General features: G+C 42.0%; 5 protein-coding genes across 12 annotated transcripts in view; 3 read left to right on the plus strand and 2 right to left on the minus strand.

Moving 5' to 3' along the window:
• Positions 1–1347, plus strand: part of PER1 (period circadian regulator 1) — a 60050-nt gene extending 58703 nt beyond the window's left edge. For all 8 annotated transcript variants that reach the window (XM_087891663.1, XM_087891662.1, XM_087891660.1 and 5 more), the window contains one exon: positions 594–1347. In XM_087891663.1, the coding sequence (XP_087747789.1) occupies positions 594–815 (222 nt within the window). In that variant the 3' untranslated portion in view covers positions 816–1347. The remainder of the gene's footprint in view (positions 1–593) is intronic.
• A 10038-nt stretch (positions 1348–11385) lies between these two features.
• Positions 11386–13227, plus strand: LOC117658439 (histone H1.3-like). Its single transcript, XM_034406581.2, has one exon. It carries the CDS (start codon positions 11432–11434, stop codon positions 12065–12067), a length of 636 nt encoding a protein of 211 aa, XP_034262472.2. The 5' UTR covers positions 11386–11431; the 3' UTR covers positions 12068–13227.
• On the minus strand, positions 13004–14067 carry LOC117658443 (histone H3). The gene has a single exon (XM_034406585.3). The coding sequence runs from the start codon at positions 13875–13877 to the stop codon at positions 13467–13469; it is 411 nt and encodes a 136-aa protein (XP_034262476.1). The 5' UTR covers positions 13878–14067; the 3' UTR covers positions 13004–13466.
• A 94-nt stretch (positions 14068–14161) lies between these two features.
• Positions 14162–14709, plus strand: LOC117658448 (histone H4). Its single transcript, XM_034406590.3, has one exon. It carries the CDS (start codon positions 14218–14220, stop codon positions 14527–14529), a length of 312 nt encoding a protein of 103 aa, XP_034262481.1. The 5' UTR covers positions 14162–14217; the 3' UTR covers positions 14530–14709.
• Positions 14710–17228: 2519 nt separating this feature from the next.
• LOC117658445 (histone H2A-IV-like) lies at positions 17229–17698 on the minus strand. Its single transcript, XM_034406586.3, has one exon. It carries the CDS (start codon positions 17649–17651, stop codon positions 17262–17264), a length of 390 nt encoding a protein of 129 aa, XP_034262477.1. The 5' UTR covers positions 17652–17698; the 3' UTR covers positions 17229–17261.
• Between the last annotated feature and the right edge of the window lie 6755 nt (positions 17699–24453).

A 24453-nucleotide genomic window follows, 5' to 3' on the forward strand; every position in this document is an offset into this window, starting at 1 on the left:
TTAAATGGGATTTTAAATTTGGGGTTTTATAAATTGTAAGTGGAGGACTACCTGTAGAACAGGGGTGTGAAATTCAAGGCCCGTGGGCCGGATTTGGCCTGCGATGTCATCAGATCAGACCCGCGTGGCCATCCTAGAAACCGTAAGGGGTTGGTCTGCGTCGCTTCGGCCCAGCGGGCGTGCAGGAGACAGCAGGTGCACGCCTGCACATAACCAAACCACGCCATCTTGGCAGGCGCGCGGGCACGCATGAGGCGGCTGTGCACGCCGGGATGATGTGGGCTTGGCCCTGTGCGCGCGTGCGCCGCCTCCACTCACACTCGTCTTCCGGGATAGGATAGGATGGGAAGGGCCATGGCTGCACATACTGGCCTTTCAGGCGAGACCACTCACACGAGTGACGTCAAGCTGGCTCCGTCCCCCAGGCCACGCCCAGTTGGCCATCCTGACCACGCCCATCCCGGCCTCCCCGGAGGACAGCTACAAGGCTGATCCGAGTTTTGACACCCCTGCTGTAGAATATCGGCTGCCCCATTTGGAGGTAAAACCCACTCTAAAACTTAACCATCAATGTCTTCCTCTTCCCCCTTCAGGCCTGCGTTGAGTGCGAGAGCAACTCTCGGGTCTCCCCGCTTTATGACGTAGAGATCCAGGACATGGACCTAAACGGCATGTTGGAGCCGATGGAGGAGGGTAACGGGGCGCAGGTCTCCCCGCCTTCTTTACCGGCGGAAATGGCCATGGAGGACGAGGAAGCCGGAGAGAGTCGGGACCAGGCACACCGGGCAAAAGCAAAAGCTCAGCAGACCAGCTAAGCCTTGGAGAAGAGAGGACTTCGGATCAATCTCAGACGTCGCTCGGATGAGGAGCCAAGACTGCTGAGCAGCAGGACTCGGCCAACCGAGGCGCGCAGCCAGGGGGCGTCCCTCCCGTTGCAAGGACCCTGTGTCGGCCTTCTTTCAACCAGGAACCTCTGGACTGGCGGGTCTCCAGGCAGGGGCAACCACCCCCCTCACCCGTCGTGGACGCCTTCCTCTCCTTCAACGGGACCCAGCCGCTTTAATCCTCGTGGTGTTTCTGGACAGGGGTTACGGACTCCCGGGAGCCCGGGATGTTTTTTGGTGCAGGATTTTGCGGTGGGGTGTGGGGACGAGCGAAGGCGACTCGAGTTTTTATGTATTTATTTTTTTTTGACAATTTTGTCATTGGTTGTTTTCCTGGGTTCTTTTTTTTTTCTTTCTTTTTTTTTTTTTTACTGATCGGCGGCCGTGTCCCAGAAAGGGGCCGGCGCGCAGCGCTGAAAATAGTAATAAATGATAATAATAAAAAGATGAATTGGAGAACTGAGATGTTCGCGTACGCGCTTTGTGTCACTTCGCCACAACTTGAGGTCTGAGACGTGCTCAGGGTGGGGTGGGGTGGGGGAGAGCTTCTCTTGGAGGAGTCCGTCCACGGGGCTCTCTTGAGCTCGGAGGTTTCCTTGGCAGACGTTTTGTGAGCCGACTAGGAAACTGTTGTGACTCTGACCCCCGAGGCCAACTTATTGGAGGGAGAAGGCTCCGAACATGAAGGAGAGGAGTTGGCCAGGCCTCCCTCTCCAGGACCCTCCTCTCTGGCAATGCCTCAGGTGTCTCCCGAAGGAAAAGAGATTGGCCAGGAGCCAGGTATCTCCTCGCAGTCGGACAGTGACGGAGATAAGTCTTGGCTGGATCCACGCCAGTGTCGGAGAGACAGGCGCACGCATCAGAAAAGGAGGCATGCCAGAGATTAAGCTGAGTCACTGGACCACATCGCACAGGGGATAAAAGGGGGTGAGGTGGCCATTCAGACTCTGTGACGGACAAAACTAACTATTAGCGAGTCACATTGTATCTTTGAAACAACGTTATCTGCCTTGGATTTAATACGGACTGGACTTGACAATTCTTGAACTCTGTGTATCTTGTTTGGGTTTATCTGCCGGAGGAACAACCCCTCCCTCTGAGTAAAGTTCTTGGCAAGCAGCTACTGGGTTGCTGCCAATCCTCTTATCGAAAGAATTAGTTGTCTGCCAGTTTTATTTAACCCCTGGCTATCTCTTTGTGTGCGTGTGTGAGACGGGGACAGAACAGTAACGTCATCAGTGCTAGAAGGGAGTTTGCTCTCTGTGTCTATATCCAAGGGGCCTGCCCTGTCGATGTCTGTGGGAGTGTTGTTTTCTTCCTGGTGGTTCCTTGATTGGGCTTTTGTATATTGTGTGATTGTTTGTCTTGAGTTGGTAATTGGCAAACCTCTTGTATATAAACAGAGAGCAAAGCCCACTCACTTCTAGCACTGATGATATTACTAGTTGGGTAAAGAAACGTCGGCAAGAAAACAACCAAGCTCAGAGAGCTCCAAGGACTCCAAGTCCTCCTACTAATATTCCTACTACTCTCTGCAAACCCCCTTCCCTATTAGCACTGATGATTGTTCTGTCCCCTCCCACGAGTGGCCTTGCAGAAGCTCAAATAGCCCGGCAGTAACAAACGCAGGCTAGAGAGATTGAAGCTGGCCCTTTAATAAACAGTTCTCTTTCAAAAGTATATCAGTTCAGTAATTACCAGGCAATGTTCCAGAGGTCTTGGCAGACGGCCAGCAGGCTAATGCAGGAATGCAGACTCCTTTTCAAAACTCAAAACTTAGCAGTTCTAAACTCCACTGCATCCAAAACGCCAACAAATTGTTCACCGCGCCTTTCCGGCCAAGCCACACCCCTTTTATACTTTGTAGGGTGTGGCCCTACGTCTCCTGACCACACCTCTTGGGACGTGGCAATAGCTGTTCCCTACGACGTCTCCTACGTCTCTCTCTCGCATCCAATAGGGGCTCCCTCTCCTCATTACCAGCTTTTCTTTCCTCCTCAATTTGGCTGGGGTCCAGAGGCACGTCAACAACTGTTAGTTCTTGCTGACTCACCAGTGAAGACGGCCCCTCCGGCACATAGCTCGTGCCAGCTTCCTCCGTATCATCCTCCGACTCAGCACGCGAAGATAAATCAGCCTCCGGGGCCGGAGTCACAACAGATGATATTACGTAGTTGGATCACAAAACGTCTGCAAGAGAACCACCAAGCTCAGAGACCACCAAGGACCCCACAGTCCTCTTCCTCCTCCTCCCCGCAAACCCCGTTTCCTTCTAGCGCTGATGATATTGCCTAGTTGGATCACGAAACGTCTGCAAGAAAACCACCCAGCTCAGAGACCAGCAAAGACCCTTCGCTCCTCCTCTGCAAACCCCCTTCTCTACTAGACCTGATGATATTGATAATGAAACGTTTGCAAAAAAAACCAACTTGAGCTCAGAGGCCACTAAGGACATTTCAACCCCCGAGCTATAAATATTCACCATTGAGTTTCTTTTTGCTCAACAAATCAACTTTCCTATTTAATTCTGATTTTTTCCCTCTGGTCCAGGGGTCAGCAACCTGCGGCTCTGGAGCCGCATGTGGCTCTTTCACCCCTCTGCTGCAGCTCCCTGACGCTCAAAATATGCATCACAACCACCAATGTGTGACACCCGCTGGCACGTGATTTATTGAGTTTTTCAACCCCCGGTAGGCCAACCATGGATAAATCTAAGAAAAGAAAAGTTTCAGAAGAAAACAAAACTTTTAATTTATTTATTATTAAATTTATATACCGCCCTACTCCCGAAGGACTTAGGGTGGTGAACAGCCAAGAGATAAAATACACATAATGCAAATGTTAAAAAACCATTTAAAAATACATAATAATTCAACGACATATGCTAGTTTTGCGGCCGCTCAAGAAATAGGCAGGCACAGGAAGGGTTTTGTGGCTCCCGGTGTTTTTCTTTCTGTGGGAAACAGATCCAAATGGCTCTTCGAGCGTTTTAAGGTTGCAGATCCTTGCTCTGGTCCATCTCTGACTGCCGTTGACCTATATCGCCCATACTTTTCCTGTCGCAAATGCTTTTCCTAACTTTGCAGCTCCGGTCCCTTTGGGGAAGTGGGATTTTTTTTCAGATCTACCCATCGATCTGTCTTTTTCTTCAAAACGGAACCGGGGACCAAAGTGCCCCCAAAAATATTTTCCTGGGGGAAAAGATTCCTTGGTTAGCTCCTTGGGTGCCCATTGGGATCTGGAGGTAAAGAGACAAGTTTGGCTGTGATTTTACTTCTTGGGACGCAGCTAAGACTCTGAGCTTGTCGATCGAAAAGTCGGCAGTTCAGCGGTTCGAATCCCTAGTGCCGCATAATAGGATGAGCTCCCGTTACTTGTCCCAGCTTCTGCCAACCTAGCAGTTCGAAAGCACGTAAAAAAGGCAAGTAGAAAAATAGGGACCCCCTTTGGTGGGAAGGTAACAGCATTCCGTGCGTCCTTGGCGTTGAATCATCCGGCCACATGACCACGGAGACATCTTCGGACAGCGCTGGCTCTTTGGCTTTGAAATGGAGATGAGCACCGCCCCCTAGAGTCGGGAACGGCTAGCACATATGTGCGAGGGGAACCTTTACCTTTTAGTTGCAAAACCAGTTTTGGAATATGGGGATGTGTTGATGGTTGGCGCCTGGATATCTTGTTTTTTTCCCCAGGTTTTTTATTTTATATATTTATTTTTTACAAACATCACTGCGTGATCAGTTTGGCACCTGGGTATCATGCATTCTAATACAAATAAAACTAGCAAAATTTATTTATTTTATTTTATTTTATTTTATTTTATTTTATTTTATTTTATTTTATTTTATTTTATTATTTTATTTTATTTATTTATTTATTTATTTATTTATTTATTTATTTATTTATTTATTTATTTATTCGATTTATATGCCGCCCTTCTCCAGAGATGGGTGCTTGGCAATTGGCTCACACTTATGACCATGGCCACATGAGCACAATTTAGGTTGGGTTTTTTTTTTTGCTGTTTTCCAGAAAACAGAAAAAAAAAAAACCCCACCCATTGGATATGCTGGATTTGCTTAACGACAAACATATGATTCGCTTAACGACTGTGATGCTTAACGACCGTCGTAAAAACAGTTGTAAAACCAAGTCCGTTTACTTGGGGACCTCTTTAATGCCTCCTTCTACCCGACTTAACGATCAAAAATCTCGTGCCCGGTTCCGGTCGTAAATCGAGGACTACAACTTAGATTTGGCATGTAATACCCAAGCTGGTGGAGAAGGATGGTTGAAAGATGCCCATAGACTTCATCTTCAGCTCATGCGTTTTATTTTTTAAAGCAGACCCTTCCTAATTTGGAGCGTTTTATTTTTAATTTATTTTAATTTTTTACTCCTCTTTTGACACAAGTGCTTTGGAAGTTTTTGCTAAAATTTGGATTCGAACCCTTGCTCTCTCTCTCTCTCCTAAGCCGCCATGCCTTTTTCCCCTCTTAATTCTTATTTTTTGGGTGAATGTGGAAAATAAATATGGATAGTCCTCCACTTATAACCGCGATTGCGCTCCAAATCTCTTTTGTGACATTTGTGAAGTGAGCTTGGTTCCATTTTACGACGTTTCTTGCCAGGGTCGTTAAATGAATCACCGCAGTGGATCAGTGGGTAACCCGGTTGTTAAGTGAATCGGGCTTTCCCCGGGGACTTTGCTTGCGGGAAGGTCGCCAAAGGGACACCGCAACCGTCGTAAGTACATGCCAGTTTCCAAAGCCTCTGAATTTGGATCATGTGATGTCGCAACTGTGAAAAACGGGTCGCAAGTCGCATTTTTCAACTTGGGACGGACACTAAACGTTGTAAATCGAGGACTATCTGTGGCAGCCCGGGATCTTAATTTTTGATATCGGTTGAAAATGTCTCTCGTTTTTTTCCCCCTCTTCTAGTTAAAGGGGAGAATACCTCAGGCCGCCATGTTTTACAGAGTAACAGGGTACCAAGGGTGGGAGAGACGAAACTGGTTTTGCTTACGTTTTCCTCCATTGATCAAACTCTTTTATTTTTTTGTGGTATAAAACCACAAGTTTTTCTTCCTTTCTGTGTTGTGTATGTGTGTGTGCGAGTGTGAAGGAACCGGGTCGTATTTGGGGTACAATTTCTGTGAAACGGATTCTGTCACCAAATAAAGGCGTCGTCAGGATTCCGATGGATGCCCCAATTAAATCAAATATAATTAAATTTTTGACTTTTTTCTTACGGTGTCTGGCATATATATATTTTTTTTGAGGAAAAAAAAGTGACAGCTGGATCCTTCAAGACTATTACACCCTAGTCTTCTCCAGAATAACAGAATTAGAGGTCGTCTAGTCCAACCCGCTGCTCGAATCCTCGGTTTACAACCGTCATCGAGCCCATTTGTTGCTGAGCAAGTCAGTTCTTAAGTGAATTTTGCTTCATTTTACGACTTTTTTTTTTTTTTTTGCCACAGCTGTTAAGTGAATCGGAGAATGAAAAACACCAGAGAACTAGAATTGGGGCTCGATTCCGTAATCTCACTTAAAAACACAACCAAGTTAATCTGTGGTGATGCTAGAAGACGGGATGGCTGAGGACCTCCCATTCTACACTCTGTGGCAGGAATCTGAATAATTGGTAACAAGTATTATATTCCGACGTCTGTAGAGGTTCTCCGTCATCCAGGTCATGGTTGTCCCAAAGGTGCTTTTTCAGGAGGACTTTCTTCTTTGAAGACGTTTCGCTTCTCATCCGAGAAGCTTCTTCGGCTCTGACTGGATGGTGGGGAACGGAAGGATTGATACTCCTTGCAGACAGCTGGTCATTTGCATCAAAGAAAAAAAAACAACCAGAAAATCCAGTTGCCTCTTGAAAAAAAAGCACTTTTCGGATATTATATTGAAGAATGGCAACAGTCTGAAGATTGGACCTGTCAAAATTTGGGTTTGACAGGGAAAATGGGTGGGAGGGACCATTTTCAAAATGGTGAAAAAAATGGAGTGAATTTTTTTTTTAATTTTTCAACAAAACATAAAACAACCATCATCCATTACAATTACAGAAAGTGTGTCGCTCGGTTACAATTCTTTTGTGCTTAATCTCATCTCCAAAATTTACAAGTTATTTAATTTCTCTTATTATAATCTCTTTGTGTTATTATTCTCATTTAACATTTATTTGACAATGGCATTTGTCCCATTAAAAAAAAACCCTGTTTCATATATTATTACATTTATTTCATATTTCATACTTCATTTCCATGTTTTATTATCTAGCCATTGATAAAATAAATCCCATATCCTATAATATTGTTTATCTTCCTGTTCTCTAATTTCAAATGTCAATTTACTCATTTCTGCATATTCCTTAACTTTCTTGATAACTTCATCTTCCAGAGGTATTTTCTCCTTTTTCCAGTTTTTAGCAAATACAATTCTAGCCGCTGTTAAAACATTCACATATTTCATACTTCATTTCCATGTTTTATTATCTAGCCATTGATAAAATAAATCCCATATCCTATAATATTGTTTATCTTCCTGTTCTCTAATTTCAAATGTCAATTTACTCATTTCTGCATATTCCATAACTTTCTTGATAACTTCATCTTCCGTAGATATTTTCTCCTTTTTCCAGTTTTTAGCAAATACAATTCTAGCCGCTGTTAAAACATTCACAATTAAATATCTCAGTTCTCTATTATTATTTTTTTTAAAAAATTGTACCTCGGTAGAATGAGGTAGGGATAATGGTGGAGAAACTCTACGGCAAATGATTTTAGGAAGCTAATGAATGCAGGTAGTCCTCGATTTAGGACCGCTAAGCGAGACATTCGTTAAGTGAGTTTTGCCCGATTTTACCACCCTTTTTGTCATAGCTCTTAAGTGAATCATTGCAGGCCATTAAGTGAGCAACACGGTGGTTAAATGAATCAACTCCCCCATGGACTCTGTCAGATCGCAAAAGGGGATCACACGACCCCAGGACGCTACAACGCGTCGTAAATATGAGTCGGTTGTCAAGGGGTCTGAATTTTGATCACGCAACCCTGGGGGATGCTGCAACGGTCGTAAGTGTGAAAAAGGGTCCAAAAGCACATTTTTCAGCCCCGTTGTAACTTTTAACAGTCACTAAATGAATTGTTCTAAGTCGAGGACCATCTGTGGTGGTGATCTGGTGCAAGGAATGCACGGTTAATGAAGGGACAGCCGCTATGCATAAAAGTCTGCTTGGATGCAGTCGGTATGAGCTTTAAAATGGAAACGCAGGGACTTTAAAAGAGAAAAAAGCAATGTTTTATATACAGTCCATGGCTGTGGCAGTAAGATTGCCTCCAGAAGTTGTGAATGCTCCAACAATTGGAGGTTTTTAAGAAAAGATTGGACAACTGTTGGTCTGAAAGGGGATAGGGTTTTCTGCCTGAACGGGGGGTTGGACTAGATGACCTCCAAGGTTCCTTTCAACTCTGCTATTATTCTATTCTATTCTATTCTATTCTATTCTATTCTATTTCTATTCTCCTTTCCTTTCCTTTCCTTTCCTTTCCTTTCCTTTCCTTTCCTATCCTCCTTTCCTTTCCTTTCCTTTCCTATTCTATTCTATATTCCTTTCCTTTCTTTTCCTTTCCTATTCTATTCCATCTATTCTATTCTCCTTTCCTTTCCTATACTATTCTATATTCCTTTCCTTTCCTTTTTTATTCTATTCCATTTCTATTCTATTCTCCTTTCCTATACTATCCTCCTTTCTTTTCCTTTCCTTTCCTATTCTATCCTCCTTTCCTTTCCTATTCTATATTTCTTTCTTTTCTTTTCCTTTCCTTTCCTGTTCTATTCTATTCAATTTCTATTCTATTCTCCTTCCCTTCCCTATACTATCCTCCTTTCCTTTCCTTTCCTTTCCTATTCTATTTCTATCCTCCTTTCCTTTCCTTTCCTATTCTATTTCTATTCTCCTTTCCTATTGTATTCCATTTCTATTCTATTCTCCTTTCCTTACCTATACTATCCTCCTTTCCTTTCTTATTCTATTCTGTATTCCTTTCTTTTCCTTTCCTGTTCTATTCTATTCCATTTCTATTCTATCCTCCTTTCCTATACTATCCTCCTTTCGTTTCCTTTCCTGTTCTATTTCTATCGTCCTTTCCTTTCCTTTCCTATTCTATTTTCCTATTCTATTCTATTCTATTCTATTCTATTCTATTCTATTCTAATTCTATTCTATTTCTATTTCTATTTCTATTCTATTCTAATTCTGTATTCCTCTCCTTTCCTTTAATATCCTATCCTATCCTATCCCTATTCTATTCTCTGTTCTGTTCTGTTCCATTTCATTCTATTGGTGAGGCCCATGGCTATATAATCCAAGCTCTACTCTATTTTTACACCATTAAGGAAGCAGAAAAGGAATGGTGTGTGTGTGTGTGTGTATGTGGAGGCTTGGTTGTGCCCACCATCTTGACTTTTTTGACCTACTACCTCTTTAACGAGAGGCTGTCAAAAGACAGAGGTGATGTTCCCACTGACAGGCTGTCCACTTCCCCCCTTTCGCCTCCATTGTAGGGCATCCGTACACAGCACAGGTAGTTCCCGACTTACAACTATTTGGTTCATGCCCAACAGCGCTGAAAAGTAGTGATTTAGGGCTGGTCCTCCTCGCAATTGCGACCGTCACAAGACTATTCTATGCTATGCTATGCTATGCTATGCTATGCTATGCTATGCTATGCTATGCTATGCTATTCTATTCTATTCTATTCTATTCTATTCTATTCTATTCTATTCTATATTCCATTCCAATGTAATTCTGAATTCTATTCTATATTCTATTCTATTCTATTCTATTCTATTCTATTCTATTCTATTCTATTCTAATTCCATTCCATTCTAATGTAATTCTGAATTCTATTCTATTCTATATTCTATTCTATTCTATATTCCATTCCATTCCAATGTAATTCTGAATTCTATTCTATTCTATTCTATTCTATTCTATATTCCATTCCATTCCAATGTAATTCTGAATTCTATTCTATTCTATATTCTATTCTATTCTATATTCCATTCCATTCTAATGTAATTCTGAATTCTATTCTATTCTATATTCTATTCTATTCTATATTCCATTCCATTCCAATGTAATTCTGAATTCTATTCTATTCTATATTCTATTCTATTCTATATTCCATTCCATTCCAATGTAATTCTGAATTCTATTCTATTCTAGTCTATTCTATTCTATATTCCATTCCAATGTAATTCTGAATTCTATTCTATATTCTATTCTATATTCTATTCTATTCTATATTCCATTCCAATGTAATTCTGAATTCTATTCTATTCTATTCTATTCTATTCTATTCTATTCTATTTTCCATTCCATTCCAATGTAATTCTGAATTCTATTCTATTCTATATTCTATTCTATTCTATTCTTCTATTCTATTCTATTCTATATTCCATTCCATTCCAATGTAATTCTGAATTCTGAACTATTCTATTCTATTCTATTCTATTCTATTCCTGTTTCTAATCTAGTAAGTAGTGCAAGGGGGTAGGTCTCTTTTTCAAAATCATATATCGTTTTCTTTTCCCCTTTCTTGGCTGTGCTTGTAACATTTTTTGCGTTCCCGAGGACGTAACACCTGCTTTGAAGTAATATTATGTATGTGGATTATCACACAGCGAGATATAAAGGTATTTTAAATCTTTTAAATATTGCTTAATGCCTTGTAAGCCGCCCTGAGTCTCCGGAGAAGGGCGGCATATAAATCAAATAAAAAAAAAAAAAAATCCAGGTGACCGAGTTCCAGAAAAAAAAAAGTATAAATCAAGACTGCTTAAAAAAAATAAACACACACACACACCTTAAATTTTTTACTCCTCACTTGTCCCCGGCCTCTTTCATTACAACCCAATTCCCCAACTTTTTATTTTTATTTTTTTTTGCGTTTTGTGTCATTTTCAAGCCCCCCACATAAAATGAATGACACACATCCGTGTAGCCTTGTTCGATGTGTTACTTGGCTGGATGAAAGAAGCAATTGGGGGAAAATCATCAGCCAAGATCCTTGCCTGGCAGGCGGGTCACGCTAGAGACCCTCCAAGGTGCTGTTTCCAAAGGTTTACACGAGGGTTTTCTAAGAGACCCCTTCAGCAACTCCAGACAAAGCCATAAGTGTACACGTGTCAAGGCAGAAGAAGCCGGGAGAAGTCGTGCTCCCGGCTTTCTCCCTGCAATTTCTGCGCTGCTCCAGCCAAGGAAAGCTGGGATCCCGAAAGAAGACATCCTCCTTTCTCGATCCCCCTGAGAAAAGAAGGGATCCGCCCGAGGGATTTTTATTAATCGGCTATTTTATGCAGATTCAGAAACACAAATTTTTTTTGCAAACGAGCATCTTGGACCAGCAAAAAACGCCGTGCTGGCAACGGACCAATCAGCGCACAGCTCCTCTCCTATAAATACCAGCGCTCGCCGCGCCTCCGGGCCATTGAAGGGTCCGCGTCGGAGGTGTGAGGGTGTCTCCGGTTGAAAGGATGGCAGAAGTCGCGCCGGCAGCGCCCGTGGCGGCGGCTCCGGCTTCCAAGGCGGCGGCGAGGAGAGCGGCGGGCGCTTCGAAGGCGGCGCGGAAGCCGGCCGGTCCCAGCGTGACGGAGCTGCTGATGCAAGCGGTGACGGCTTCCAAGGAACGCGGCGGCATCTCTTTGGCCGCGCTGAAGAAATCTCTGGCGGCGTCCGGCTACGACGTGGAGAAAAACAACAGCCGCATCAAGCTGGGGCTGAAGAGCCTGGTGACCAAGGGGACGCTGCTGCAGACGAAGGGCACGGGAGCCTCGGGCTCCTTCAAGCTCAACAAGAAGCAGGCCGACCCCAAGGACAAGGCGGCCCGCAAGAAGCAGCAGCAGCCGGCGGGAGCCAAGAGCGCCAAGAAACCCACCGGCGCCGCCAAGAAGGCGAAAAAAGCACCGGTTGCCGCCGGGGCGAAGAAACCCGCCAAGAAGGCGGTGAAGAAAACAGCCTCCAAGGGCGTCAAGAAGCCTAAAGCGGCGGCAGCGAAGGCTAAAAAAGCGGTCAAAAGCCCCGCCAAAGCCAGGGCGGCCAAGCCGAAAGCGAAGCCCAAGACTCCCAAAGCGAAAGTGGCGAAGCCCAAGAAAGGCGTGGTGAAGAAGTGAGCTCTCGTTCTCTCTCTCTCTCGCCTCAGGTGCGAGTCTTCGTTTGCTTTGCCACAAAACCCCAAAGGCTCTTTTAAGAGCCACCCACAGAAACGTTAAAAAGATGCTGTCTTGCCACTAAAAAGAAAACGGGACTACCTCGCAGGGCTGTTGTTTGGAAAGGGAGGGAAAGTGGTGCGGCGGCCGCCATTTTAAATCTCTTGCCGAAGGTGATAAAAACGAGCGATTTTGTAACTCAAGGCAAAACAAAAAAAGCATTTAGGAAAATGGTGTTTTTTGTTTTTTTTTTAGATTTAGGCAAAAGCTGGGAGATATGGGGCCAATCATTCTCGTCCCCAAGCCACCATAATAAGATGGATGACTTGGGAAAATTTAAACCCAAGTTCGCTGCCTTGGGTTAAATTTATAAAGCATATAAATAAAAACATGGAGAGAGTCGAGTCTTTTGCAAACGATTCATCATAATGTGAAACGTCAGAAAACGATAAAAAAGTTTTATTGATTTAAGGCCACAAGTGGTGAATTGATGTGTTTAGATTCCTCCTTCCAGCTGGGTTTTAATTCTTGCAAGTTTCGGGATGAGTCGAAGCCTTTCAGAACATTTTGCTGAAAAGGCAGCTTTTGCATATATATATTTTTTTAAAAAAAGTTGGAATTTGGCTTTAAAAAGGAAAACGTGGCTCGTGGGCTTTCAAAAAGGCAGCTAACAACGAAGCCTAAAAATTCCCAGTAATAGCACAATAAACAAACAGTAACAGAGTTGGAAGGGATCGTAGAGGTCATCTAGTCCAACCCCCCACTGCTCACGCAGGAGACCTATGCTAGGGATTCGAACCGCCGACCTTTCTGATCGATAAACTCAATCAATACTCAAGCCAGCGGGCAAAATAATTTATCTAACACTTTTCGGGTAGCCATCACATATGTATCTAACGTTTTATATTTTATTGGGTTTTACTAATGTAGCAGAAATGTTTATATTGCTTAGCCCATGCATGATTTAATCTGATTTAATTAGGCATTTTCACTTTGTATAATGGATTATTGTGGTTTTATTGTTGTGAGCCGCCCTGAGTCCGTTGGACATAGGGCGGCATATAAGCCTAATAAAATAAATAAATCATACATCAAATAAAGCCAAGCGCCCAAATTTAGTTCAACCCCATATGTAATTATGGTTTATTCAATCTCCGAAGTTTAAGTGGATGAAAGACCCCCAATGCTAAAAATGAGTAACTGAAATTACTGCAAAATCTGCTCCCAATTGGGCCTCTCGGATCTTTGTGAATTTGACGGTAATTAGCCGGCATGATCAGCGCTTTCGGTGGAGAATTTGGTGGCTCTTAAAAGAGCCTTTGGGTTTCTAAATCGGAGTGGCGGTTCTCGGAGTATTTTTTTTTTACGCCCGCTCTCCGCGGATGCGGCGGGCCAGCTGGATGTCCTTGGGCATGATGGTGACGCGCTTGGCGTGGATGGCGCACAGGTTGGTGTCCTCGAAGAGCCCCACCAGGTAAGCCTCGCTCGCCTCCTGCAGCGCCATCACGGCCGAGCTCTGGAAGCGGAGGTCGGTCTTGAAGTCCTGCGCGATCTCGCGCACCAAGCGCTGGAAGGGCAGCTTGCGGATCAGCAGCTCCGTCGACTTCTGGTAGCGGCGGATCTCCCTCAGGGCGACGGTGCCGGGGCGGTAACGGTGAGGCTTCTTCACGCCGCCGGTAGCCGGAGCGCTCTTCCTCGCCGCCTTGGTGGCCAGCTGCTTGCGGGGCGCCTTCCCGCCGGTGGACTTGCGAGCGGTCTGTTTGGTACGAGCCATCTCCGGAGTCGCAGCAGAAGCAGTATACGGCGGTGTCGCGCTTCAGGGTATTTATAGGCACTTCGCAGAGCCTGATTGGCTGAAGCATCGCGAACATCCGTTAGGACGTTTGAATTTCGAGGGCTGAGCTGCAATTGGCTGTAGAGGTCAGGCTAGACTTCCATTAGATTGGGCTTTGACTGAGCCATTTCAAGCAAGCTGCATTTGATTGGACAAAGGGGACATAGCCTGCGGCTAAGCGCTAGTGGCGAAGTTTTCATTCTGGTCGGACCTTTTCCTTTATAAGCTATCCTTGGCAGACCACCGAGGTTAGTTTTTTGCTGTTTGTCAAGCTTTGAAGATGTCTGGTCGCGGCAAAGGCGGAAAAGGCTTGGGCAAAGGGGGAGCGAAAAGGCACCGAAAGGTCCTCCGTGATAACATCCAAGGCATCACGAAGCCGGCTATCCGGCGTTTGGCTCGCCGCGGAGGCGTGAAGCGAATTTCTGGCTTGATCTACGAAGAGACGCGTGGGGTGTTGAAGGTCTTTCTGGAGAACGTGATCCGCGATGCCGTGACTTACACCGAGCACGCCAAGCGGAAGACCGTGACGGCCATGGACGTGGTGTACGCGCTGAAACGCCAAGGTCGTACGTTGTACGGCTTCGGGGGCTAATTCAACATAAAAAAAAAAAGAACAAAACAACGGTCCTTTTAAGGGCCACCCACAATTTCAGAAAAAGAGTTGTAGCGTATATATAAAAAAAATCACCTTAATATAATATTACTTAGTGGAAATAACGACTTATTTGGTAAAAACTACTTGGTCGAGTAAAATGGCTGGCTATGTAAATAAGCTAAAAACGCTTTATTTATATACTCTCTCTTATTTCCTCCTGATCTTTTTCTACAGACTTGCCTGGAATTTTTAAGGCTTTTGTGATTTAACATTTTATAGCTAAACGTGGAGAGTTTTTAGGAGAAAAAAAAGCAGTCCAATTGGCATTTTGCAAAAGCACCTTTTATATATAACACTATAGCATTTTTATACACTGTTCCCAAAAATAAAGGGAACACAAGCAGAAGACCTCCGAGATCTGAATGAATGAAATAGCCTTATTAAATACTTTGTTCATTACATACAGTAGTTTTGTGTTCCCTTTAGTTGTTTGAGCAATGTATAAACTACTGTATGTAAAGAACCAAGTATTTAATAAGATCATTCAGATCTCGGATGTCTTCTGCTTCTGTTCCCTTTATTTTTTTGAGCAGTATATATTGACTGCTATAAGCATTTTTATCCTGGCAGTCCTGAGCCTCTTCACAGGTAACTATTATTATTATTATTATTATTATTATTATTATTATTATTATTATTATTATTATTATTATTATTATTATTATTATTTAGATGCTTTTACAATCTTGGTGGCTTACCACGATCAAACGACCCGTAAAAGCCTTTAAAAAGAGATTAAGTGTTCAAGTTTAAAATACGTAAAATGAACCATGGTGCGAAACTTCACTTGATAAGTGTTGTACCTTATGATTCTGGATGAACTTATCTTTTTATGTACACAGAGCATATGCACCAAGACAAATTCCTTGTCTGTCCAATTACACTTGGCCAATAAAATATTCTATTCTAGGGATAGGATGACATATATACATTCAATAAAAGAAATGCATGTGCCTTTTATTAGGTGTATTCTGAAAGTCCTTTAGCCGGTCAGCAAAGAAGAATACTGTACAACTCAATAAATTGTTTATTTATTTATTGGTTCGATTTTATATGCCGCCCTTCTCCGGAGACTCAGGGCAGCTTACAATGCTTTTAAGCAATAGCCTTCATACTTTTGAATATATCTGCTTAGTAGGGCTTTGGGGGGGGGGCCCTAAGCGGTGTTCTTTTTTTATACAAAGTCAGCTTATTGCCCCCCACAATCCAGGTCCTCATTTAAATGTAATGTATGGAATCTAAGGAATCTAATATAATTTTAATGAGCAATTTTATGACGTTTGTGTGTCTATATTTTTCTTGACTACACTGCCTTGAGTCCTACGGGAGAAAGGCGGTATAGAAATATAATAAATAATAAATAAATAAATAAGAGCCTGTAGTACAGTGGACTAAAGCACTGTTATTAACATCTGCTGCTTGCAATTACTGCAAGTTCGAATCTCACCAGGCTCAAGGTTGACTCAGCCTTCCATCCTTTCAAAGGTAGGTAAATGGAGGACCCAGTTTGTGGGGGCAATAAGCGGACTTTGTATAAATATACAAAAAGGATGAAGGCTATTGCTTAACGCATTGTAAGCCGCCCTGAGTCTCCGGAGAAGGGCGGCATATAAATCATTTTTTTTTAAAAAAAATGTTACCTAGAATCAATACACACGAGTTTCACCGTGCAATCATAGAATCCCTAGGACCAGACGGGAACTCTGGAGGTCATCTAGTCCAACCCCCCCTGCCCCCAAATCCTTCATACCTCTTAGGTCTTCAAACTTGGCAGCTTTAAAGAATTCCGGGAGTTAAAATCCACAAATCTTAAAAAAGCTGCCAAGTTTGGGGAGTCCAGTCCTAGGCGGTGAAAAGCCCCCTTTTGCAAAAAAAGTTAAGGAAGCCACCGATTAGCCCCATTTCTTAGAAGCAGCACTTCCGAATTTCCATCTCCCCATTTATTTATTTATTTATTTATTTATTTATTTTATTTTTCATATTTGTATACCGCCCTACTCCCGAAGGACTCAGGGCGGTGAACAGCCATAATAAATACAAATACATATAGAAGTTAAAAACTATTCAGAAACAGATTAAGTAATTTAGGCTCAAAGATTTAAAAACATCCAAATTTATCTAAAGAGGTTTAAAACCCAATTTAAAAGCCAGTTTAAAAGCCAATTAAAAAGGGAGAGTTAGGCCAGACCAGCTTGTTGGAATAGAAATGTTTTCAGGGCACGGCGGAAAATTAATTTTAAATTTTAAATTTAATTTTAAATTCATTTAACCTAACGAATCAGACCTTTCTATTTCACCAAGCCGGGCTGGCGTAATTTTTTTTTTTTTTCCCTTTTTCCTAATGATGTAAATTTTATTCTGAAGATCTTCGCTTTAATTGATAAGCCAAATCGACTTGATTATTATATATTGCTTCTATTTCACATTTTTATATCTATGTTTATTTTGACTGTTCACCGCCCTGAGTCCTTCGCGAGGGCAGTATAATTAATTAAATAATTAAATAAATCACTTCACCCAATATTTTGCTAATGAATTAATAGAATTGGAAAAATCAGCTTTTTTTGAGAGGCTGTGGGTGGCTCTTAAAAGAGCCTTTGCAAATTTTTTTTTAAAAAAAATATTTCTGGCCGACAAACGTGGAAATGATTTTATTTTTTTTAAATTTTTTATTTCGCCTTGGCTTTGTGGCTCTCGGTCTTCTTGGGCAGCAAAACGGCCTGGATGTTGGGCAAGACGCCGCCCTGGGCGATGGTCACCCGGCCCAGCAGCTTGTTGAGCTCCTCGTCGTTGCGGATGGCCAGCTGCAGATGACGCGGGATGATGCGGGTCTTCTTGTTATCCCGCGCCGCGTTGCCCGCCAGCTCCAAGATCTCGGCCGTCAGGTACTCCAGCACGGCGGCCAGGTAAACCGGAGCTCCGGCGCCCACCCGCTCCGCGTAGTTGCCCTTCCGAAGCAACCGGTGCACTCGGCCCACGGGAAACTGCAGCCCGGCGCGGGAAGAGCGAGTCTTCGCCTTGGCTCGGGTTTTGCCGCCTTGCTTGCCGCGTCCAGACATGACCGCTCTTTGCCAAACGATGCTCTCTCTTCGCAGAAGCACGGAATACTGGCGAGTGAGCGCCGCGACCCGCCTATTTATTTACTCCTCGGGTTTCCAGCGGCCTCTTCGGATTGGATGGCGGTGGTTTGGGCCCGTCCAATGGGAACGTCGTTCTTTCAGCCAATCGGAACGTCTTATTTCATTTCATTTTATTTTTTATTTTATTTGACTCACTCCGGCGCGCGGTTGTGTTTTTATTCCGTCCAATCGGAAGCCTCCTTCGAAGCGATTTTTGTTCTTGATAACTTTTATGGCTAGTTTTGGAGGGTGGGGGTGGGGTTTGCGGTTTAAAGAAAGAAGTAAATTAAACAAGTAAGTAAATAAAATTAAATAAGTAAATAGAATGAAATAAGTAAGTAAGTAAAATGAAATAAGTAAGTAAATAAGTAAATAAAATGAAATAAGTAAGTAAGTAACTAAGTAAATAAAATGAAGTAAGTAAAATGAAATAAGTAAGTAAATAAAATAAGTAAGTAACTAAGTAAATAAAATTAAGTAAGCAAAATTAAATAAATAAATAAAATTAAATAAGTAAGTAACTAAATAACTAAATGAAATAAGTAAAATTAAATAAGTAAATAAAATGAATTAAGTAACTAAGTAAGTAAATAAAATGAAATAAGTAAAATGAAGTAAGTAAGTAAAATTAAGTAAAATTAAATAAGTAAATAAAATTAAATAAGTAAGTAAATAAAATGAAATACGTAAATAAAATTTAAGTAAGTAAATATAAATAAATAAGTAAGTAAATAAAATGAAATAAGTAAAATGAAATAAGTAAATAAATAAAATTAAGTAAGTAAAATAAGTAAGTAAATAAAAATAAGTAAGTAAATAAAATTAAATAGGTAAGTAAATAAAATTAAATAAGTAAATAAAATTAAATAGGTAAGTAAATAAAATTAAGTAAATAAAATTTAAGTAAGTAAGTAAATATAAATAAGTAAGTAAATAAAATTAAATAAGTAAATAAATAAATTTTGTCTTAAAGTATCTTTTAAGTAAATAAGCAAGTAAACAAACAGGTTTCTTGGCTGGGACTCCAAAGCGGTTAGAATGCTTCATTTAATGGTACTTTCACTTAAAGCAGTAGCCAAAATTGTGGAAACCTTTTGGGGAATAGTATGTTTTCTAAAACTAGCAAATCACACCACTTCTGGTTTTTTTTTTGTAGTACTATAAAATTATCTTATCAACAGAAAGAGAATTGAATCAAGAATGTAATGGGATACCTTTGATGAAAGATTGGCTATTAGAATAGCGGTTATGGTATAAAGAAGAAAAGTGAAACGCATGGAAAAAACGAGATGTACAAAAATGATCACTGTAGAAAAAACAAGATACACAAAAATGATCCCCATGTCAGTTAATCCTTAGTTGGGTAACCTTTCGCATGAATGACGGCCTTACAACGTCTTCCCATGGAGGGAATCCAGTCTTTTAGCTCTGCAACTGTTATCATGTGAAACCAAGATTGAAGGATGGCTTCGATCAACTGGGTTTTATTGCTGGGTGGCTTCTGATTAACAAGTTTCTTCGATTTCTTCTGTATGCAAACTGGTGTTTATCAAATGCATTTATTTCTTGATTTGTCGGGTAGAGCATTCCAGGCGTTGACCACTCTGTGGCTGAAATCGCATTTCCTGCAATCTGCAACACAATAGGACCCATCTAGCAACAGAAACTCCCCACATGGCACCTGGGGAAGATTACAACAGCCAGCAAGGCTAGCTAAGACCCCCCAACCCCCTGGGAGTCTGACAACCAATCAGGATACTCTTCCTGTGCCCCAGGAAGTTCAGAGCTCAGAGAGGGCATAAAACCCAGGAACTCGCTGCATCTCGCCCCTTTTTCTGTTCAGGAACTCAAACCCTGTGATCCTGTGCACCATTAAACCATCTTTCCAAGCAGTCTCCATGTTTCCAGTGTCTTTTTTCCCCACTTGGAGCTGGAGCCAGAAGGGATATTTCCTTCCAACCCAGCAAAGTTAAACTCAAAATAGTCCTCAAAATAATGGGGACCATTATTTCCAGGGTGGATGTCTTCGAGGCATCTCCTGCAAAAGGAAATCCCCATTTCCGTTTCCGTTGTGGCCCGTATGTGGCCTGTGCAGCTGGCACTCGAGTCAGACAGTGAGGAGGCTGGAGAAGATGTGGTGCCGGAGGCGGGGATTCAGCCAGGGCCTTCAGAACCTCCAAAAGCTCCCTTAAGTGAAGAGGACGAAGAGGAAGAAGAGGAGGAGCATCTTCTCGACGCACGGGCGCGCAGAGCTGCCAAAAGGCAGGAGTGGCTCCTCAGGAGGAAGTCTCCTCGAGAGTAAGGCTTGGGGCTAATTGGCCATTCCCTTAGCCTATTTAAGGAGGAACACTGACTGAAGCAATTTGTAGGGAACAACTTTAGTTCACTCTACTTTGCGTCTGGATTCTCTGCAAATTGCTTCTGGGCTTTCTGCCAACCATAGTAAGATTAAGATTATTTATTCTTTGGATTCTTGCAGGCTGTTAAGACAATAATTAACAGCCTTTGTTTGAAAAAAAAAAATGATTTTATTTTAGTAAACTAAGGTTTGTACAGACTTTGCGTGGGCTGCGTTCTTTGGGGTCCGTAGCTGGGGCAGAACAGTTTCCAGATTGCTCCTGCTTGGGGGCCTACAGAATTGCCTTTCGGAATTTAGGCAACGGAAGGTGGGACCTAATCAGTTAAAAACAGTGAAGATGAAATAAATAAATTATATACATATGCATGCATACATACATACATACATATATATATATAAATAAAATTTCCATACGTTAACACTAACCAATGGGACAGCTTGCCTCCAGAAGTTGTGGATGCTTCATCATTGGAGGTTTTTTTAAAGAAGAGTCTGGACAGCCATTTCTCTGAAATGGTCTAGGGTCTCCTGCTTGAGCAAGGGGGCTGGGCTAGATGACCTCCAAGGTCCCTTCCAACTCTGTGCAGGCAGTCCTCAATTTACGACCATTGAGCCCAAACTTTAGGTTGGTAAGTGAGACATTGGTGCAATGTGGCAAGAAAAGTTTAATTTAATTTTTTAAATTAAAGAAACTTGGTGTGGTTTTTATTTTCATTTTTTTTTCTTTTTTTTTCATTTTATTAAATTTGTATGCCGCCCTACTCCCGAAGGACTCAGGGCAGTGAACAGCCATAAAGTAAAACATGTAGATGCAAAATTTAAAATAGAGATAAAACAAATTAAATAAATTTGGCTGAACCATTTTAAAACCCCAATAATTTAAAACCAAATTTAAAATTCCCATTTAAAAAGAGGAAAAGTTTAGGTCAGGCCAGCTTGATGAAATAGGAACGTCTTAATTCTTAATTTTGGCACCCCACCGTAGACCCAAAGCTTTTGGAGTACCTCAGGAAGTACAAGTAGCTCTTTTGTGACTTGGTGAGTGGCTCTGAAAAGAGCCTTTGAGGGATCCAGCTGTTCCTGCAGAGATTGAACTCAATTTCGGGGGCTTGGTGACCTTCAAGGCTTCTTGGGCAGCAAGACAGGGCTGGATGTTGGGCAGGAGGCCGTCCTGGGCGATGGTAACCCAGCTCAGCTGCAAACAACACGGGATGATGTGCCGCATTGCCCGCCAGCTGATTGCTGGATTTCAGCGGTTGATTAATATGACATTTCAGCAGCTTGCGCCTCCTCGATCGCCATCTGCAGGGTGAGGTTCGGCATCGCGAGCAACCGTCGCTGCAATTCGAGGTCTCTCACTCCACCGACCACTCTGCACAAAAGAACGTCGTCGAAGTCCGCGAACTCGCAATACAACGCTGCCTTTCGAAGGGCTGCAACGTAGCGGTGGATCGATTCGCCCTTGGCCTGATTGCGATGGTAGAAAGTGTATCGGCGAGCCATTCGTGTCAGCGTGGGCGCATAGTGTGTCCTCAGCTCATTCTGCAGCGTGTCCCACGGTACCGTCTGAACAGCCACTGGAGTGAGGAGAGCTCTGGCCGTTTTAAAAACCTCCGGGCCGCAGTAGCTTAGGAAAAACGCCCTTTTTCTGTTGTCCGAGATTCCGGTAAGTTCATTGGCTTCGAGGAAACACTCGAAGCGAATCATGTAGGAGTCCCATGACTCAGAGGCAGGGCTGTACGGTGGAAGTGGTGGTAGTGCAGCCATTCTACTAGACCGATGGGAGCCTAGGCAATTTGGGCTGATGTGTTTATAGTCAATGAATGGTGCTGCAGGAAACGGCAGATTGTCTCCGGTGCTCAGCTCTTGAATGGGTTGTGATCGGCTCTTTCGGCTCAATTTCCATCCGATCCCACCTTCGTCGCCAGGGTGAGACCGGAAGCAAAACCAGAGTGATTTCAGCAAAGCTCCTTCAATGTAGTTCACAGGAACAAAGAACAACAGCCTGGCCGGCAGCGCTCCTTTTATAGGAGGCTGTGGGGGCCGGTCAACCAATCAGATGAAAGTATTTTCCCGCTTGAAGAGCCGACCTGAGTGAGAACTTCAGCAACTGTTTCAATTACTCCTTTCCATACGTTAAGACTAACCAATGGATAAAATCTCGATAAAATATTAACAGGTTCTGATGACTATGTAATTAAAAAATTGTATGGTTATTTATTAGAAGTAAAACTGGAAGAACAAATTAAAGAAACAATGATTGCACGGGGGAAAAATTTTGGTCACTGGATTGATTTAGAGAAATGGCAAAAATTGTGGTCACAAAATAATAAAATGACAATGTCAACAGCGTATAAGGAGAATTTGTATAAGATGTCTTACAGGTGGCATTTACCCCCCCGACGAGAATAGCCAGAATGTTCAAGAACAAATCGGAGAAATGTTAGAAATTTATTTCTTTATTTCTTTTATTTAATTTATATAATAAATTTATATTTAAATTATAACTTATATAAATGAATTATAAATTATTTATTTAATTTATAATTTATTTAGTTTATATATAAATGTCATCAGATTCCAGGCTCATATTACCATATGTGGTGGACCTGTGTAGAAACTAAAAGATACTGGAATAAAATCCACACATGGTTGGAAAAAAATGACAAAGAAACACATTGACTTTAAACCTGAGATATTTTTATTAGGGATTTTACCAGAAATATATAATAGAAAACAGAGATATTTATTTTTAAAAAAATTTAAAAAACAAACAGACTTTATTAAGCTTAAAAAGATAAAAACATACAAATTATTCTCAATCATAGAATTACATATACAATACAAATCACCACAAACAAACTACATATATGTAATTGCATATACACACATATATAGACAGTGACTTATTACCTATTCTATCTAAACTATCTAAATGAGAACTGAGATATTTAATTGTGAATGTTTTAACAGCGGCTAGAATTGTATTTGCTAAAAATTGGAAAAAGGAGAAAATACCTACCGAAGATGAAGTTATAAAGAAAGTTATGGAATGTGCGGAAATGAGTAAATTGACATTTGAAATTAGAGAACAGGAAAATAAACAATATTATGTGATATGGGATTTATTTTATCGATGGCTAGATAATAAAGCATGGAAATGAAACATGAAATAAATGTAATAATAAAATATATGAAGCGGTTTTTTTACGGGAGACGAGCCGTTGTTAAATAATTGTTAAATGAGAATAATAATATAAAGGGCTATAATAAGTTGTCAAATAAGAGAAATTAAACGACCTGTACATTTTGGATATGGGATTAAGCACAAAAGAATTATAACCGATCGATACACTTTCTGTAATTGTAATGGATGATGGTTGTTTTATGTTTTGTGTCAGCACTCCAAACTACATTCGTTCCAGTGCTGACATAAGGAGGAGAAGAGGGGGCAGCTGGCAAGGGGACGCTTGACTTTTCACCTACTTATTTTCCCTGAAGATAATATCCCCTAGGTGATGAGATGGGAGGGGGGACATTCCTGGGAGCTGAAGTAGTAGCTATGGGGAGAGTGATTTGGAAGATGGCCAATGAGACGCAGAGAATTGGGGAACGGAAAGGGAAGGTTTGGGGGTCAGGAAGTCAGTGTTGGCTACGATATAATCGGGGACAGATTGTCGTGCTTAAGAAATGAAAGATTTCATCAAAGACTGATTTGTCTGGAAATGCAAATTATTTTGAGACGACACTGAAACCTGACATTTTGTTTTGTTTAAAAATAAGAAACAATTTTCAAAATTTTCAAAAATTTAAAAAAAAAACACAAATAAAAAAACCCACTAAATAATGGGACAGCTTGCCTCCAGAAGTTGTGGATGCTCAATCACTGGAGGGTTTTTTTTATATAAGAAGAGACTGGACAGCCATTTCTCTGACATGGGATAGGGTCTCCTGCTTCAGCAAGGGGGCTGGGCTAGATGACCTCGAAGGTCCCTTCCAGCTCATTTATTCATTCGTTCATTCATTCTAATAACCGTGTTAACTAAGTTCACTAACTGGTTCCCTTAGCCAGAAAGATCCTAAAACAGATGAAAGCCGACTTAACAACCGTCTTGATGAGCAGTTGGAAATGTTGGGGCTCAACTGTGGTTGCGGAGGACTGTCCCTAATTATGGGCTTTGTAGTCTGGACTGGAGGGCAGAGCAGGAAAACCGATAGGAAGTGTCGCAAGAGTTCTCTGTTAGAGCCCCCCAAATAATGCAGACGATATAAGGAACTCCTGCTGGAGCAGTGGGTTGGACTAGATGGCCTCAAGGTACCTTCTAACCCTAATATTCTATAATTCTGTAAGGATCTCCTGCTGGAGCAGGGGGTTGGACTAAA

The sequence above is a fragment of the Pantherophis guttatus genome, chromosome 4 (genome assembly GCF_059756535.1).
Source record: "Pantherophis guttatus breed Tessera chromosome 4, ASM5975653v1, whole genome shotgun sequence".
Taxonomy (NCBI): domain Eukaryota; kingdom Metazoa; phylum Chordata; class Lepidosauria; order Squamata; family Colubridae; genus Pantherophis; species Pantherophis guttatus.